At 42.9% G+C, this 19304-nt stretch overlaps 1 protein-coding gene and 1 long non-coding RNA gene across 5 annotated transcripts in view; one reads left to right on the forward strand and one right to left on the reverse strand.

Annotated features, from left to right (window-relative positions):
* DHTKD1 (dehydrogenase E1 and transketolase domain containing 1) overlaps positions 1–19304 on the reverse strand; it is a 52633-nt gene that overhangs the window by 16779 nt on the left and 16550 nt on the right. For 2 of the 4 annotated variants that reach the window (XM_004275859.3, XM_033439214.2), the window contains exons 3-10: positions 18807–19018; positions 17848–18042; positions 13408–13677; positions 8633–8804; positions 7231–7429; positions 4784–5096; positions 3650–3734; positions 2814–2953 (exon numbers count right to left, since the gene is read on the reverse strand). In XM_004275859.3, coding sequence (XP_004275907.1) covers positions 2814–2953; positions 3650–3734; positions 4784–5096; positions 7231–7429; positions 8633–8804; positions 13408–13677; positions 17848–18042; positions 18807–19018 — 1586 coding nt within the window. Of the gene's footprint in view, positions 1–2813; positions 2954–3649; positions 3735–4783; positions 5097–7230; positions 7430–8632; positions 8805–13407; positions 13678–17847; positions 18043–18274; positions 18487–18806; positions 19019–19304 lie in introns of those variants that run through there. The other 2 variants (XM_049706141.1, XM_033439213.2) reach the window with 2 other exon arrangements.
* LOC125963548 (uncharacterized) overlaps positions 5105–19304 on the forward strand; it is a 268458-nt gene continuing 254258 nt past the window's right edge. The window contains exon 1 of the long non-coding RNA XR_007475637.1: positions 5105–5594. This is a non-coding gene — a long non-coding RNA (uncharacterized LOC125963548). The remainder of the gene's footprint in view (positions 5595–19304) is intronic.

The raw sequence follows: 19304 nt of genomic DNA on the forward strand, positions 1-19304 counted from the left end.
GAATGGCCATGTTATTCTTCCTCTTTTCAGATTCCTCCCTCCTTAAGTTCAATGACACGGGGACTCTAAGTTCTCCTCCTGCCTTTCTGGATGCTCTTTTGGGAAAATGCTTTCTCTGCCAGCCCTTTAAAAGTTGTTTTTCCCAGGACCCTATCTGTTCTCATTCTGCTCTCTCAGAGAGATTCTCCACCCCTGTGGTTTCAAACACTCCTGCACCCTGATGACTTCCAAATAGACATCCAAGACCAGATTCCTTCATTAACTCCAGACATACATATCTAATTACCTGAAATATCTATGTCAAAGTTTAACGCCCAAAAGTTAGTCCATCACCTTTCCTTACCACACCTGTTCCTCTCCCTTACTCTTTATTTGGGTAAATGCCATCATCTTATGCAAGCTGTCCTAGTCAGGGAGCTAGGAGGTACCAGTACTGGTCTTCTTCACTCCCTACACCTACCACTGAGTCTGATAGCTGTTGTTTTCTGACTAGTTCTCAAATCTTGGCCCCATCTCCCCTCTGCACTGCTATTGCCCTAATTCACAGCTCCAGGATTTCCTGCCTAGATGACTGAGAAGGCTCCTTAGAAATTGTCCTAAGTCTCACCCTTCTTCAGCTCAGGCTTCCAAAGTATCATCAGGAGTGCTGTTTCTAACATGGAAATCTGATCGCCTGTTCAAAATTCCTCCATGGTTTCTCTTCTACGTAACACTCAAAGTCTTTCACAACGTGGGTAGTCCTGACTGGCCCGTCTCTTCCTTTACTTCTGTATCCACTTTGCAGCTTAAACTCCAGTCATATGAAGCTATAGGTAGTTCCCTGAGCATGAGGTCAGGGCCTCTTACTTCACAGCTTATGTATGCACTACTGTGTCCACCTAGAATGTTCTCCCTACATTTACTAGACCAGGCAGTTCCAAATGTCCCTCAAGTCCCAGCGCAAATCTGGCCTCCTCGCTAAAGCTCTTCCTTTTAATTCCCAAGTAACCTAGCTGCCCCTTCTCCTATGCATCTATTGTACTTCATATACTTGTATACCCTTATCTACATTAATTTGTTGAATCTATTAATGCTTTCATTTATTCCAAAAATTATTTAAGATGGCCTGTTAATATAGATAATACACAAAATGATAGTTTAAATGTAAGTGGACAGGAAAGTCCCTGGTGGTCCTGTGGTTAGGACACCATGCTTCTTTTGCAGGGGGCATGGGTTCAATCCCTGGTCAGGGAACTAAGATCCCACATGCTGCGCTGTGCAGCCAAAAAAAAAAGTAGGTGGGCAGAAAGAAAATAAATAGATTGACACACCCAACAGCGTTGGGGAAAACATACAACCTGGTAACCTACTTTCTTGAGGCTGCCATGGCCTCTACCCCTTCCCAGAAGCCATTATTGATAAGGGGAGGTTGATCGGTTGCAGAATTTTCGATGTACACACAATAAAGACGAGCCACTGCTCAGGGAACTACAACTACTCTCAATACCAAGATCAAGCAGGAGTCCCCCCTAGGGTCTTCATATAAAGGACAAAGTGTTAGGTAATAAATGAAATCTTTGACAGTATCCCCATAACAGATGTGAGATGTTTACTTGGGGCTTTCTAAATAGCGATATTCAAAATTAACTGATACTATATATCAAATCACAAATCAATAAAAGACATCGGGTGGAGAAAATACGAAATGTTTCAGTATCTAGGTCACCAATCTGATACTGATCAAGGAGGGGATTTTAGACTAACTTAAAGAAAAGATGAGTTGCATGTCCTTTAAGTAATTGTCCTGGAAGCTTGCTTTTCACAAAGTGAATTTTTAAAAAAAATATTCAGTATTTGGCTTCCCTGGTGGCACAGCAGTTAAGAATCCGCCTGCCAATGCAGGGGACACGGGTTCGAGCCCTGGTCCGGGAAGATCCCACATGCAGCGGAGCAACAAAGCCTGTGGGCCACAACTACTGAGCCTGCGCTCTAGAGCCTGTGAGCCACAACTACTGAGCCCATGTGCCACAACTACTGAAGCCTGCGCGCCTAGAGCCCGTGCTCCGCAACAAGAAAAGCCACCGCAAAGAGAAGCCCGCGTACCACAACGAAGAGTAGCCCCCACTCACCACAACTAGAGAAACCCTGCACGCAGCAACAAAGACCCAACACAGCCAAAAATAAATAAATAAAATAATTTATTGAAAAAAAAAATCGAGTATCAGTGAACCCAATACTCTCAAATGGCTAGAGTAGGAAAAAAGATGACACACCACTAATTGTACCTTAAAGGATAATTTCATAAACTCCATGTGCCAGGCACTATGCTAGTTGTTGGAGAAACAAAAATGAAAAGACCCAGGCCCTGCTCTTGACTCTAATGAATCTAACTCAGCAACTGGCACAGAGAAATACATGGCAATGGATACATTCATCAAGCCCGCTAAACTCTAGGGAATAAAGTAACCTTAAGTCAGTGGGTTTTTTTTTTAAGTTGGCAAGAAATGTTGGCTTATTATCCACATCTTCGACTCACTTTGATGAATTCAGCAATGAGCAGGTTATATAATCAATTTTGGATTCACAAAATGAACACCCATTTGACATTTACATGATTACAGATAAGTAGCCACAGTAAAACAGCTCTAGTCTACTCGCTAGTCTGTTACTTCCACTCCAAGTACATAGACGGGCATTGTCTACCCAGTCGGCATCCCTTTATCTCAAAAAGGACTGAACCCAAAGTTTCCGACATCTGTTTCTAGTTGGTCTAAGAAGCCTGTAGCTATAATCACCAGCACCTGAGGTTTATACTAGATAATAAAACAGCCTACCTCTAGAAAGCCCTTTTGATTAGGGTCCATATGGTTCAGGGGGATATAGGTGTCATCGGTCTTCTGGCAAACAACCATTGCGTGCCTCTGGCTAAAAGTTCCACGGCCAACATCTTGGCCACTCAGACGGACGTTAAAACCTTAAAGCAAGCAAGAAGGAAAAGAAAAAAATCCAGATTCCCATGAATAACCTAAGTAATAATAAGGCCTGGTGACCCTGAATTCTTATATATCGGCTCATCCTGAGAACTGTCCTTAGGACAATAGATTATCCTTCTTAAAATACACCTGTCCTGGGCTTCCCTGGTGGCACAGTGGTTGAGAGTCCGCCTGCCGATGCAGGGGACGTGGGTTCGTGCCCCCGTCCGGGAAGATCCCACATGCCGTGGAGCAGCTGGGCCCGTGAGCCATGGCCACTGAGCCTGCGCGTCCGGAGCCTGTGCTGCACAATGGGAGAGGCCGCAACAGTGAGAGGCCCGTGTACCACAGAAAAAAAACAAAACAAAAAAAAAACCTGTCCTATATTCAACACTCCATAGTCTAATTAAGAATGAAGAGTCATCATTCGTCCTACAATTTTTAAAGGAAAATGTCTTTCCAATACATCCAGCAGTGAGTCCTTTGTTTCCATAGTCTGTTCGCTGATGAAGATTGTCAACATGACATACCAAGATTAAATAATGTTTTCAGGTAAGAAACGTTAACACGTTTGAGAACCTCTCTAGTCAATGAAAACAATACAAGGTAGTTGTAACTCAAAACTGCAGGCGTCACATCTAAGAAATGTTATATAAAGCACCCCGTACCCTCTGTGCAGCTACACAGAAACGTCTTACCTTCAGCAAGTAATGAGCCTAGGGCAAGAGCTTCTGCTGTGGCCCAGTCTAACTTTGTTCCATCCATCACTTTCTCCACTCTGGACTGTAAAATTGAACGGGAGGGGAAAAGAAAATTTTAAGAGTTCCCATCCTTTTTCACATTGAGTTCAAAAAATGTAAGGCAACAATGGTTAAGAATCAAAAACATAACATTAAATATGACAGATAGTGCAGAAGGAAACATCGGAGTATGACAGCAAGTACATGACATATGAAAGCAGGCGAAACAAACCGGCACTCTGGTGAGCAGTTAACCGGGCAGATGGATGGGAGGAGGAGACGTCAGGGAGGGGAGAGAGGAACGGTATTGGAAATATTCTATCAGGGAGGGGAGAGAGGAACGGTATTGGTAATATTCTATCAGGGAGGGGAGAGAGGAACGGTATTGGTAATATTCTATGTCTTCAGCCTGATGGTGAGTACACAGATTGTTTTAATAGTCTCTATACCTATAATAGAAACTTATAAACGAAGTTAGTGTTTTAAAAATAATCCAGAGTTCATCGTGTCTTCATCCAAGTTCAAGAATGATGAAGACCTGTATCTCCTTGCTCTCCTCCTGCTTTTAGTGCTGAAAGTCCCACGTTCTAGGAAACCACAGGCAAACCATGACAGTTTGTCAATCCATCCTTAACATGAGACAACATGTAAAACCTCGACATGCTTAAGGGTGTAAATGGTTGCCTTTCGGGAGTGTGTGTGCTGATTTTTATTTATTTTATTTAAGCCAAACCCCGACCACCTTCCTCAAAATGGAAGTGTCTTCTGCTCACTGCTCAGAAAAACCACAAAGGGCATTCCTGTACGGCTGTGTTTCTAATAATGTGCACGCAGTACCTGTACATATAATGTATTAATGAATGACTGAAAGAATAAGTGGAGGAAAAATAGAAGTAGGTTAAAAAAAAAAGAAAGAAAAAAAAAAAGTAGACAAAATTTGAGTTAATTGACGAGCAGTACCAAAACACCGCTAGGAGTGGTTCACAATAAATACTTGCCAAGTGCATTAGCCAACCAACAAGACCAGACCAACACCAATTCCTTGCTGTGAGAGATGGACAAACAATACCCAGAGATTCCCGGGCTCCCTACCTGCACGTGCATCTTCAGAAGGTGACTGTGCATTTGGAGCTCCTCCGGCACCTCCACAGACTTCCTGCCAATAAACCGCAGGAGGTCAAGGGGCACACCTGTGTTCCAGGTGGTGATGCAAGCTTCTGGCTGAACCAGGCCCTGCCAGTGGGCCTGCAGGTTCGTGGCAGGGGGGCTGTAGTGCGCCATGTTAGTTAAATGGCCATTTAACTTCGCGTAGTAGGAGGTTTTGATTTCCGACACCTCCTCCTGGGTCATGAGTCCATTGGCCACAAGGTACTCTGCATACGTGTCGGGGATGCTCTTCCGGGCTCTGTCCAAGGAAAAGGGAAACAAAAATCAATATGATTTGTAAAAATCAAAGAGACAGATACAGGAATTCCCTGGCGGTCCAGTGGTTAAGACTCCACACTTCCACTGCAGGGGGCACGGGTTCAATCCCTGGTCGGGGAGCTAAGATCTCACGCACCCCGTGGTGTAGCCAAAAAATAAAAGGTCCATTTTATGTCATGTGACTTTCACTCCAATAAATTTGATTTTTAAAGGCAGTGGTGAGTAACCACCTCTTTCAGGCAAGCAAGTGAAAACAAATTTATCTTTTTTTTTCTTTTTTAAAATTTATTTATTTATTTGTTTTTGGCTGTGTTGGGTCTTCGTTGCTGCCTGTGGGCTTTCTCTAGTTGCAGTGAGCAGGGGCTACTCTTCGTTGCGGAGCGTGGGCTTCTCATCCTAGTGGCTTCTCTTGTTGCGGAGCACGGGCTCTAGGAGCATGGGCTTGAGTAGTTGTGGCACACGGGCTTCAGTAGTTGTGGTTCTAGAGCGCAGGCTCAGTAGTTGTGGCACACGGACTTAGTTGCTCCACTGCATGTGTGATCTTCCTGGACCAGGGCTCGAACCCGTGTCTCCTGCACTGGCACGTGGATTCTTAACCACTGCGCCACCAGGGAAGCCCACAAATTTACCTTTATAAGCTTTTGTCTACAGTCAGGCAGAAGTAATGAGTAGTAGAGTTTTCTTACAAACTGTTAATTCTGGACAGTTATTTACAAGGCTGACTTATATTGTCTACCTATTCTGCATCCCTTTATTTCAAAAAGGATTGAACCTACAAGTTGCCGACATCTGTTTCAGGTTGCTTGAAGAAGCCTGTAACTATTCAGCATCCGGGTTTTACAACAATAGAAATAACGATGATGCTACTCTGCATTTGCTTAATACGTTCAACTTGCAAGTCTGGTCACATTGATCATTATATTTAATCCTGAAAAAAGTGAGAGGTAGACAGGATATATTTTTAAAAGCAGGGTCCTGAGTCACATCAAGTCATTCAGGTGCTAAGTTCAAAGCTAAATGGAGAAACCAGATTTGTTCTTCCAAGGGCAGTCTGCTACCCACGAACAGAAAGGCCCATAAAATATCACCAAGTTTATTCCTCTGCTTTAATTTATGTCTATGAGGAAATAAAGCAGGAAAGAGGGATCTACTTTACTTCCTAGCATCTGAAAAGGAAATCCTGGTACGTCCCTGGTGGTCCAGTGGCTAAGACTCCATGTTCCCAATGCAGGGGGCCCAGGTTCGATCCCTGGTCCGGGAACTAGATCCTGCGTGCCGCAATCAAGACCCGGTGCAGCCAAATAAATAAATACGTAAATAGGAAATCCCGAAGCAACACACTCCTCTCCATCACGTGAACCTTCTGACTTGGCACTGTCCCACAGAAATATAACGCAAGCCAATGTGTAATTTAAAATTTCCCTGTGGTCACATTAGAAAAGGTGCAAGAGGTGGAATTAATTTTAATCATATATTGATTTAACTCAATATACCCAAAATAGTGTCCCTTCGATACCTAATCAATATAAAAATTATTATCAAGATCATTTACACTCTTTTTTTCACACTAAGTCTTTGAAATCTGGTGTATATGTTACACTCCCAGCACATCTCCTTCAGGAGTTGGCACATTTCAAGTGTCCAACAGCCATTTATGGCTCGAGGCTTCCACATTGGACAGTGTAGTTCAGAACTTCGTTAAAATCCGTCATGTAACCTCTTGCCAAGGCACAAAGTAGGTCCACGTCTATAGTTTGCAGAAGTGAATCACGGAGGTTCTGTTTCTGCTCCTGTCAATGTCGCACTGAGCAGCTTCGGGCAAGGTTCTGCCTACGTCTTCTGTTCAGTCCTCCCTCTGCTAAGTGAGGGGGTGAAGTTGCCCTTTGTCTATTCATTGAGGAAATATGTAGAGTTGGAAGAACATGGGGCGCTTTCCTGCGACCCATAGGATGACCACCCCAGTGTGCCCAGGTCTGTCCCAGTTTGAGCATTGAAAGTTTCATGTCCCAGACACACTGGGAAAGCTGGTCGCCCTACCAGAGAGTGTCTAACACAAATAATAATGTGAGCACTGTGGGGGAAAGGGCACATCGCATGACGGTTCATCCTTGTACCTGATGATCTGGTACATGACCGGGTTGGTGAAGAAGGGCTCGTCCAGTTCGTTGTGGCCCCACTGCCTGTAGCACAACAAGTCAACAATCACATCCTTCCGGAATTGGCGCTGGTATTCAAACGCCAGTCGCGTGGCCCGGACCACTTCCTCTGGGCTGTCTCCATTGACGTGGATGATGGCGCAGCCCACAAGCTTCCCTGAGGCAGAGGAGCTGGAGATGAGACCGGCTAGTCAACCCATGAACCTACCCCCAAGTCCTGTTGCCCGCATGGGGAGACAGCCCTTGTCCTTAGGGGTAGTTTGGCTTGGGTGTTAAGAACCTGCACTTTGGGAGTTCCCTGGTGGCCTAATGGTTAGGATTCTGGGCTTTCACTTCCGTGGCCTGGGTTCAATCCCAGGCCGGGGAACTGAGATCCTGTAAGCCACATGGTGAGGCCATAAAAACAAAAAGAACCCGCACTTTATGAAAAAAAATAAAAAGAACCTGCACTTTAGAGGCCAGGTGACAAGCATGAGTTCAAGTCCCAGCTCTGTGTGATCCTGGTAAAGTTATGAATCTCAGTCTCCTTGTCTGTAACACTGGGATAATAGCTCTTACCTCTTAGTCATGTCCTAAAGAGGCAATGAGTTAATGCATATAAAGTGCTTAACAGAGCCTGGTACATCATAACTGATACTTATTTGTTATTATCATCATGACTATTATCTTTCTTCCTGAGATAAAAGGGTCATTAAAGGATGTATCCAAGAAAAAAATGGATTTTCTCCAAAGAGAAGATTGAGAATGAATTTTCAAATCTCTACCTAACTAATTACAAAAAATTCATATAGGTAGCCCCAAAAGGCATCCAGGCCAGGCTCTGGATATAAAAACAGAGCAGTTCTTACCATCTAACAGTTCTGGAAATTCTGTGAAATAGGGAATGAATAATAAAAAGCCCTGTGTTTCTTTTAATACTACTAGTTTCCACAGGTTAAAACAAGCTGACTTTGCTTCTTCACATCTGATTTCCAACCAGACCACTTGGCCAAGTTTACGGGTTGAACATATCCTCTTTGACTGTGATCTTGGGTACTCCAAATCTGATTATCCTAAAGACAATTGCTCTAGCTGTACTAATTGTGTTATCTCTGGATTCCAGCAGATCATTCAACTAGATACTTAAGCATTTTGAGATTGCACCCTCTAACTTCTACTCTTGTTTTATTTCCTTGGATTTTAAGATCACACTCAGACTTTAAAAGGAGTATTAACAACACTGTTGGTGACCACTGGCCATATCTGATCCAAAATTTAAAATGGGACCAGCAGTGAGGCTCACTGTTCTGAGTGAACTAGAAGTTTCTCCAGGAATTCCTTGTCTGACTCCACAGCATCAACTCTTCCCTGTGTTACATACCGATGTCACTACAGTATAAGGAAGACCTTCCTCTTTCTGCAGGAGTGGTGTAACCCAGCTGGTTATTGACAATCAAATGGACACTCCCACCAATTCTGAAATGCGGGATATTAGAGAGTGTAAATGTTTCAGGAACAATCCCTTGACCACAGAAAGAAGCATCACCGTGAACCTAGATCATGGGGGAGAAAAAAAGAAAATGAACGTAAGGGATGGAGAAATTTAGGTTTTCAATAGTAACAGGAATAAAAACAACCATGCTCTCACTGCTCCCCTGCCCTCCTAAAAATCTGCCGGTTATAGGATTTCCTAGAGTGGTTAGGCTGATCTCAAGCAGCTTTCAAAGATGCTAAATCAGCTCTTTTCCTCCTGCAGCCACCACCAGTTGACCTATTCCTTCCGCCCCACATCATCACCTATACCCATCATCTCTCACATCCCCATCAACACGCTAGTGTTCACAGCAGCACCACAGAAGGGTGATTGGAGGTGTAGAAGGAAAATCAACTCTAGTAAAGCAATCATGAAAACAGCCTGCAAGACACTAAGACCAATGCACGGCTTCGAACTCTCACTCTTCCCCAATCATTTCCCCCCCAAAACGAGACTGCGTGTAGCTCACATCACCTCATTCCCACTGGGTGTATTAGCCACCACTGTGAACATAAATGAGAATGATGTGACAGCAAAGACAGGAGCATGGGGGTGTAAGTATATCATACACAAGTGAAAGGAGGCTTTGGGGAAAGAGCAAAATACTATTATGAGAATCTCTGAAATGTGCTATTCTTCCAGAACTTGTGAAGTCTGCTAGATCATAATAGCACAAAACCTGACAACAAGGTCCTACTGTATAGCACAGGGAACTATATTCAATATCCTGTGATAAACCATAATGGAAAAGAATTTTTAAAAGAATGTATACATATGTGTATAAGTGAATCACTTTGCTTACAGCAGAAATTAACACAACATTGTAAATCAACTATACTTCAATAAAAAATTAATTAAGAAAAAAAACTGGTATGGGCTTCCCCGGTGGTGCAGTGGTTGACAGTCCACCTGCCGACGCAGAGGACACGGGTTCGTGCCCCGGTCTGGGAAGATCCCACATGCCACAGAGAGGCTGGGCCTGTGAGCCATGGCCGCTGAGCCTGCGCATCCGGAGCCTGTGCTCCGCAACGGGAGAGGCCACAACAGTGAGAGGCCCATGTGCCACAACAGTGAGAGGCCCGCGTACCGCAAAAAACAAAAAAACTGGTAAACGGAAAGTGGTAGAAAAGGGGGTAAATTTTTTTTAGAAAACTTGAAAGCAAATAATGAGGGAATTGCAGACCTTAGGAGAAAGTATGAGCTCCACTGACTTCATGCTGTATAAAAGGCTGTTATATCAATAAGGTATATGTTGTACACCTTAAATTTACATGATGTTATATGACAAATGTATTTTAATTAAAAAGTTATTAAATAAAAGGCTACTATCATAAACAGCCAAAATGCTCAGCTAGAGAATAGAATGATCTGATATGGGGAATTCCCTGGTGGTCCAGTGGTTAGGACTCGGCGCTTTCACTGCTATGGCCCGGGTTCAATCCCTGACAGGGGAACTAAGATCCTGAAAGCTGCACAGCGCGGCCAAATAAATAAATTAATTAATTAATTAAATAAAATGACCTGATATGGTAACCATTGTGGCTCTAATAATAGCAGAAATAAAAGACCTAAATATGAATGAAGAAAGAATCCTTGGGCCTCCCTGGTGGCGCAGTGGTTAAGAAGCCGCCTGCCAATGCAGGGGGGGACACGGGTTCGAGCCCTGGTCCGGGAAGATCCCACATGCCACGGAGCAACTAAGCCTGTGCACCACAGCTACTGAGCTTGAGCTCTAGAGCCCTCGAGCCACAACTACTGAAGCCCGAGTGCCTAGAGCCCCTGCTCCGCAGCAAGAGAAGCCACCACAATGAGAAGCCCGCGCACCGCAACGAAGAGTAGCCCCCGCTCACCACAACTAGAGAAAGTCCGCGTGTGGCAACAAAGATGCAACACAGTCAAAAATAAATAAATAAATAAAAAGAAGGAATCCTTGGAAGCAGATTTTTTTAATGACAGTGAAGACGTCCTAAAAGAGTAATTTGTATATAGGTAAAACATTTTGGCTAAGAAAGGAAGCACTGTTTTGCTTAGCGAAATCTCCAGCCCACACCTTCCCATTGCTAGGGCCTACAGGGATGACTGGCGTTTTGGAATATCCAGACGTAGTGATAACATACCCTTACGTCACCTCCACAACGCTATCTACATTATCTCCATTGATCCATTCAACAATCAGGTGTAGGGGCCAGGTAAGGGAATCGCCACTGTTCTTTTCACAGATGAGAAAACCAAGGTTCAGAAAGAGTACGTATTTCACGTGCCAAGGACTAGACCTTCTGTGATGCCTCCATTTTTTTTTGGCCACGCTGCATGGCACACGGGATCTTATTTCCCAAACCAGGGATGGAACCTGTGCCCCCTGCATTGGAAGCGTGGAGTCTTAACCACTGGACTGCCAGGAAAGTCCTGATGCCTCCAATTTTTGTACTTATTTCCCCACCCCTCCAAGCCTTTCGCCTGGGTTAAGGAACTTACTCTGTTCTCATTTAATCCTCAGAACACTATAAGGAATGTAACATACTCCCATTGACCTCTGAGATTCAGAGAACCTGAGGAACAGAACCAAGCACGCCAAGCTAGAAGGCAGCAAAGCCAGGATCTGAACTCAGTGCTTCTTGGTTCCAGAATCCTTGTCTTTTCTACACCGGGCTACACTGTCAAGTCCAACCCTCAGCTGCACGGCGGTCCACACAGGGTCAAGGGGTTCCTAGCATCTGAACGCTCCACACCCTTTGGCCTCCTTGCTGATGGGACTTCTTGTGGAGTAATGATGTAAAAGGAGACCAGTAAAGCAAGGAAGAGAGCTGGGTGTCTCTTCCACTCCTTTACAAAAGCGTTTACAGGAGAGGCATTGCTGAGAACATAACATCTGTTCATAACTTGCGTCATTTTATCATAGTCTTAGGGTTCTTGGCACTAAAGCCATGTGTCATCTGCTAATTTTATTTCCTGTCTTAGAAGAGAAAACACTCCATGATGCCCATAAAGCTTTGCAGGAGTCGGGTCCATAAGCCCCAAGGAATGCTGTGGGCGGTGGAAACTGCTCAGCCAAACACAGCAGGGGGCTTGGACACACACAGAGGATCACATGTGACGATCCACTTCCACCACATTCAGGACCAAGATGAACAGAAGACAGACGGCAAAAGTAGTATCCGGAGTCTCACCCACCATGATTTTATAGACTCCGAATTTCAAGTTCCCACAATAAATTAGAATTTTGAACTTGAGTGAGGCAAGACCCAGGCAGACACAGCAGGGCAAAATGTCTTGGGAACACAAAGTAGAGAGAAGAGGGCGGTTTCTTGTCACTTCAAAGAAAATGGCACTTTCACCTCTTCCTTCAGGAATCAGCCTTAAGATCAGCTCAATGTACTGGGGAAATGTGAGTGACTGAAATATTTTAGTCTCATGAATTCAAGTGAACGGTGAAGAGAATGTCTGGCTAATGATTTGAAGATTTCTATTTAGAAATACTATAACATAATCAAATCCAATCCTGCTTACCCCCGATTTATTTACTACAAGTTTCTGGCCCATGGAAAATTAACAGTAAGATAATGTGGTTATTTGTATATGTAGCCAAATATTCTACTGCCTTGTAGATTTACTTAATTTCCGTTGGGTTTGAAGACTCAGTTACTGATATCCAGGATTAATTAGTAGTTATCCAGTAGTTAAAGGTTCATATTTATGTTTTTACTTTTGTGGCGTGGTATGTGGGATCTTAGTTCCCCGACCAGGGACCAAACCCTCGCGGCTTGCAGTGGAAGTGCAGAGTCTTAACCACTGGACCACCAAGGAAGTCCCTAAACGTTCATATTTAAATGAATACTTGCAGAAGAAAAATGTGACCCACAATCTAAACCTCTAAAGTATACCTGTTGGGCTACCAAAAAGTGGGGGGCAGAGGAAGCAATACATTATATAATTTGTATTGTTTGCCTTAATGCCAAAGACCTTCATTGGAAAACAAACAAACAAGCAAATAAAATAAATCCAGACTCTTGCAGTCTTGTTAGACAGACGGATACCACGTCGTTTCCAAGAGAGTTATAATTTCAGAGAAGTAATGACATCTGTCCTCTTAACAGTAGCAGGTATGCCGGTCTATATCCCCTTAATTAATTCATAACTCAAGAAAGGAAAAACACAGTGAAGACCTCCATCAGTTGCCTTGAGCGGGGAGGGATAAATTGGGAGATTGGGATTGACATATACACACTACTATACATAAAATAGTTAACTAATAAGAGCCTACTATATTGTAATGACTTATATGGGAACAGAATCTAAAAAGAGTGGATATATGTATATGTATAACTGACTCACTTTGCTGTACACCTGAAACTAACACAACACTGTAAATCAACTATACTCCAATAAAAAAATTAATTGAAGAATTTTTTAAAAAATCAGGCAAAAATAAAAGTCAGTTGCTTTGAGACTACACCTCACATCTGCTATTAATTTTTTAAAGAACCCCAAAAATCTTCTTTTCCCAAAAGTTCATCTCAATTTCATCTGGAACATCTGCCATCTCCTGTCGTAACTACCATCCTGGACATTCTTACTTCCTGGTCTTTCCAACCTCAGGCCTCACTTCCTGAAGCTACTAGTACCTGTAAGCAAATGACCTTGTCCCCAGGCTGAGCCGAACCGTCTGGAGAGTAGTCCCCATCCCGCCTGGACTGCTGTCTCCCGCGAGTCTTCCCAACAGCCACAGGGTTAACGGCTTCCAGGTGTGAGGGGTTGGGCAGCATTGTCACGTGGAGGGGATGGTGCGCGCCAAAGTCCAGGTCAACCGAGGACGTCAGGTGAGACAGGACATCACCAGCGGCTGAGACATTTTCCGGAAATTCACTTAAGCCTCGCATTTTACGGAACATCAGCTATGCCGAATAAACGTACAAGAAAAAATGGTAAGAGGTGGTTCATTTAAATCACACAATAGGGACTTCCCTGGTGGCACAGTGGTTAAGAATCCTCCTGCCAATGCAGGGCACACGGGTTCGAGCCCTGGTCCGGGAAGATCCCACATGCCACAGAGCAACTAAGCCTGTGGGTCACAACTACTGAGCCTGCACTCTAGAGCCCGTAAGCCACAATTACTGAGCCTGTGTGCCACAACTACTGAGCCTGTGTGCCACAAGTACTGAAGCCCATGCACCTAGAGCCCGTGCTCTGCAACAAGAGAAGCCACTGCAATGAGAAGCCCACACACCGCAATGAAGAATAACCCCCACTCGCCGCAACTAGAGAAAGCCCACAGGCAGCAATGAAGACCCAACACAGCCAAAAATTAAATAAATAAGCACACACTTGTAACTGCTCGAATGCACAGAACTATTTGGAGATGTTCAGTCATATGAAGTTCCAACACTTTCAGAAGAGTCTAGCCTGATGCAGATGGTAAGATACTTCTGCCTTGCAATAAGCAAAATATTTTTTCTTAAATGCACCTGTTATTATGTATTTTCCAAAAGAATCTGTATTATTCTTGTTAAAGGTAGAGAGGCAAATAAGAAGTTAATCCCATTTAGTCAGGGGATAACATACACTGCTTAGTGCAAGTGGCATCTTAAAAACTATATTGTCCAATTCTCAAAGGACTTCTCTGCATACATTCTGTCACCTCATCTTCACAGTCTTCTATGACATAGATGTTACTACCCATTTTAAAAATGAACAAGCTAAAAAACTAAAAACAGAGTTGCTAGAGTTGCCATATATCCAGAGAAAACTCTAATTCGAAAAGGTACATGCACCCCAACGTTCATCGCAGCCCTATTTACAATAGCCAATATACAGAAGCAACCTAAGCGTCCATTGACAGATGAATGGATAAAGAACATATGGTGTGTGTGCACACACACACACTGGAATATTACTCAGTCATAAAAAAGAACAAAATAATGCCATTTGCAGCAACATGGATGGACCCAGAGATGATCATACTAAGTGAAATAAGTCAGACGGAAAAAGACAAATATCATACGATATCACTTATGTGTGGAATCTAAAAAAATGATACAGGAATTCCCCGGCAGTCCAGTCATTAGGACTCTGCTCTTTCACTGCCAAGGGCCCAGGTTCAGTCCCTGTGAACTAAGATCCTGCAAGCCACGCGGCACGGCCAAAAATAAAAAAAGAAAAGGAAAAAAAAATGATACAAATGAACTTATTTACAAAACAGAAACAGACTCAGAGACATAGAAAACAATCTTATGGTTACCAAAGGGGAAGGGGAGGGATAAATTAGGAGTTTGAGATTTAAAAAAAAAAAAAAATGAATGAGCAAGAGAAATTAACTAGATGGTTTAAAGGTCCTCGGCTAAAAATCTGGGTCTCAAACCAAGGTATTTACCAAAAACTGCATGCTCTTCTCTACTGGCCAAATGGTTTGAATGACCCAAAAGCTTCTCCAGTTCACAAAAGCTTCTTATTGCCCTATCTGCAAATAGGAGCATACAAACTCACACAGTATAGGGATGGGTGTGTTTCTCGCAAATATGATCATTGATAATCACTTCTGTGTCTTTCAGTAACTGTTTTGTCTGGGATATTTTAGGAATGCAATTTTTGGTTTAAGAACTTCTGCAGGGGAATTCCCTGGCGGTCCAGTGGTTAGGACTCTGCGCTTTCACTGCCGAGGGCGCAGATTCCATCCCTGGCCAGGGAACTAAGATCCCACAAGCCGCAAGCCGCATGGAGCAGGCCAAAAAAAAAAAGAAAGAGAGCATTTCTGCAGGTATCTAAGCACATGTCTCCATCTGTCCATTACTTTATTCTGTTGTATTCTACCTTTACTAAGGTGTCTTTTCAAAGCTGGTTACCAGTCTCTTAGCATCAGAAACACTGAGGTATGAATAATAAAGGTAAAGCTTGGCCCCTAGACATAACATCACATATATTTTTTTCATTAAAAAAATTTTTTTAGAATTGAGGTATAGTTGATTTACAATATTATATAAGTTTCAGGTGTACAACGTAGTGATTCAAAATTTTTAGAGATTATACTGTTTATAGTTATTATAAAATATTGGCTATATTCTCTGTGTTGTACAATATATCCTTGTAGCTTATTTATTTTTTACAAAGTAGTTTGTATCTCTCCATCCCCTACTGCTATACCGCCCTTCCCTCTCCCCACTGGTAACCACTAGTTTGTTCTCTTAGTGAGTCTGTTTCTTTTTTGTTATAGTCATTAGTTTGTTTTATTTTTGAGATTCCACATGTAAGTGACAACATACAGTATTTATCTTTGTGTGGCTTATTTCACTAAGCACAATACCCTGCAAATCCATCCATGTTGTTTCAAATGGCAAATTTTCATTCTTTTTTATGGCTGAGTAGTATTCCAGTGTGTGTGTGTGTGTGTGTGTGTGTGTGTGTGTGTGTGTGTGTGTGTATCACATTTTCTTTATCCATTCATCTGTTGATGGACACTTAGGCTGCTTCTGTATCTTGGCTATTGTAAATAATACTGCTATGAACATTGAGGTGCATATATCTTTTCAAATTAGTGTTTTCATTTTCTTCAGATATATACCCAAGAATGGAATTTCTAGGTCATATGGTGGTTCTATTTCTAGTTTTTTGAGGATCCTCCATACTGTTTTACACAGTGGCTGCACCAATTTACATTCCCACCAACAGCGTACTAGGGTTCCCATGTGTTTCTTCTAATATTCTCAAGGATAACACGTCCTTCCATAGGCTCCATTAACTCCATCTAACTTTGAAAGGTCCTTTAACATTTATAATTATTTTTAATCTCCGGGCCAAGAACAGTAATGAGGTTTATCCACGCGTAATGGCTACAACCTTATCAGACATTGAGTCCCTCTGATGCTCCCTGACATCGAATCTTCCATCCTGACCCTCAAGTCTTTTGAGACTTACAGAGCAGCTGAGTTGGACAGAACAGGAACACCAAGATCCAATAACCCATAAAACCACTCACTTAGAGGGGTCTCTTGAGATAACAATGTGTTACTAGTTTCATACAATCTATTAACTATAAACTGCAAATAAGTGGAAGGTAAAAATGACTTTTTTGTAAGGTAAAATTGTATCAAATTGTACAGATCTTTGTGTTTGTTTGAATGATTTTTATGAAATAGGGAAAGCATGCTTCGAAAAACAGAATTTATCTGTTTGCATCATCTGTAGGAAACAAACTAACTTTTTTTTCTTTTTTGGTACGTGGGCCTCTTACTGCTGTGGCCTCTCCCGTTGCGGAGCACAGGCTCCGGACGCACAGGCCCAGCGGCCATGGCTCACGGGCCCAGCCGCTCCGCGGCATGTGGGATCTTCCCGGACCGGGGCACGAACCCATGTCCCCTGCATTGGCAGGCGGACTCTCAACCACTGCGCCACCAGGGAAGCCCCAAACTAACCTTTAACTTCCCTGAGTGAAGAAGCTCTGTAAGTTGATACAGAAAATCAACCTAAATGCCAGGTCCAGGGACTTCACTGGTGGTCCAGTGGTTGAGACTCCGTGCTTCCACAGCAGGGGACACGGGTTCGATCCCTGGTTGGGGACCTAAGATCCCACATTCCACGTGGCACGGCCAAAAGAATAAACAAACAAAAGGAAAAAGAAGAGGGCCATCCAACAGCAACAGGTTTCATCAATTAACTAAGCTGAAGTAAGTCAGAAAGAGAAAAACAAATATTATATATTAACACATATATGTGGAATCTAGAAAAACAGTACAGATGAACCAGTTTGCAAGGCAGAAATAGAGACACAGATGTAGAGAACAAACGTATGGACACCAAGGGGGGAAAGTGGCATCGGGCGGGGGGGAATGAATTGAAAGACTGGGATTGACATATATACACTAATACGTATAAAATAGATAACTGATAAGAACCTACTGTATAAAAATAAACAAATAAAATAAAATTCAGATCAAAAAACAAATTAACTAAGCTGTCTCCTGGACAAATGGCTCATATGCTTAGCTGGTTTTCTAAAAGCAGTTATTACCATTGGTTTTATTCTTTTACAGTCAATTGTACATGAATAGTGGAAAACATAGAATGTCTTTTACCTCTGGAGGGAACTGCAGAAGGCCTGTCAATAAGTTCAGCCTCCCTCTATGTGGCATCCCAATAATGACATCAGTTACCCCGCTGTAGGCCGCCCTTTTCAGCAGCTCATAGAAAAAGCCCATCATGCTTTCAGCTCCTTCGCCTCCGTATCGCTTCACCGTGGCAAACTTGGTGGCCAAAAAGTGGTCAAGCTCCTATGGAACACCACGTCAGACGCATCAGATACAGGACAGCTAACTACTTGGGTCAAAGTCAAACACGTTTAAGAAGACCCCACACTACGTCAAGCAGCTGCAACAGGGTTCCTTCACTACCGACCGCAGAGATGCACAGAAGTCACCCAGAGCCAGGCAGGAAAGCCCTGCCGAGGACACCAGACAGCAGCAGGGATGCAGAGAAAACAACCTGAGTGGTAGAAGAACTCACCCCAGCAGGAATCCCCTCAGAATGCCGGGCCCTTCCCATGACTTGAGTTTCAGTACAGGGCTCTACAATAGCATTTCATCTGGGCTGCAAATTAGCCAACCACCCACATTACTGGGAACAGGTTTCTTGTCATCTTGATATGCCCGAGTCCTGATCACAGCCCTGACAGACATTCAATCCCATTAATCTGTATTGAGAGCCTCTTCCACATACAGTTCCTTTTTTTCTATCACTTCAGGTAAGAAAAAGAGAAATAAGATCTTAAGGATTTTGCAGGCTTCTATAGAGGGAATAGACAAATACATAAAACATATTGACTCTGAGAAGCACCAATAGTTCTGTTGTTTGGTGATCTACTTTCTTCTACTTAGAATAAAGTGGTATGTGTTACCCTGCCCCTTGTGTTGAGGCCATGGGGTAAATGGGGCTACATTCAGAGAGTTCATGTCTTAACTCCCTCTCTTCAATATTTATATGTCTTTGTAGAAAATGAATCGACCTGTTTCTTTGATATTAGCTGCTACTTTTATACCTGAGATTCTAGCATTAGTTTTGACAGATGTTTTCGCTCTTCTGTGGTAAATGTCTCCTTTTTCAGTTCCTCAAACCGCTTGGCAAACCATTCTTTCTCCTCCTGGCTCTGAAGTTGGGAGGTTTCAATAGAAATCTGCCCACAGTAGATCTGGTTGAGATAGGCTACCACTTCCTCAAGAGAGGCCTCCTCCTTCCCCATGTTCAGTAATCCTACGAAATGGAATCAAAGGGATCGTTTTAAAGAATAATCAACCATGTAACTAATTATAGAACATACCAAGATCCTTATTTGAATTCAGAGCATTTCATTCCAAGTAACTTGGGTTATCTAGATTTTTCTAAAGGCAAAACTAAAAATATGATCAAAGGCCATAAAGGTACTAAAAGGAGAGGGAATAAAAAGCTTCCATCTCTCTAACAGAGCCATGATGCATTATGCCAAATTTTGATTCTATAGTCATTTTGAACTAAATTGTGAACCTACCTTTCATCTGCT

Source organism: Orcinus orca, chromosome 2 (assembly GCF_937001465.1).
Source record: "Orcinus orca chromosome 2, mOrcOrc1.1, whole genome shotgun sequence".
Classification (NCBI taxonomy): Eukaryota; Metazoa; Chordata; class Mammalia; order Artiodactyla; family Delphinidae; genus Orcinus; species Orcinus orca.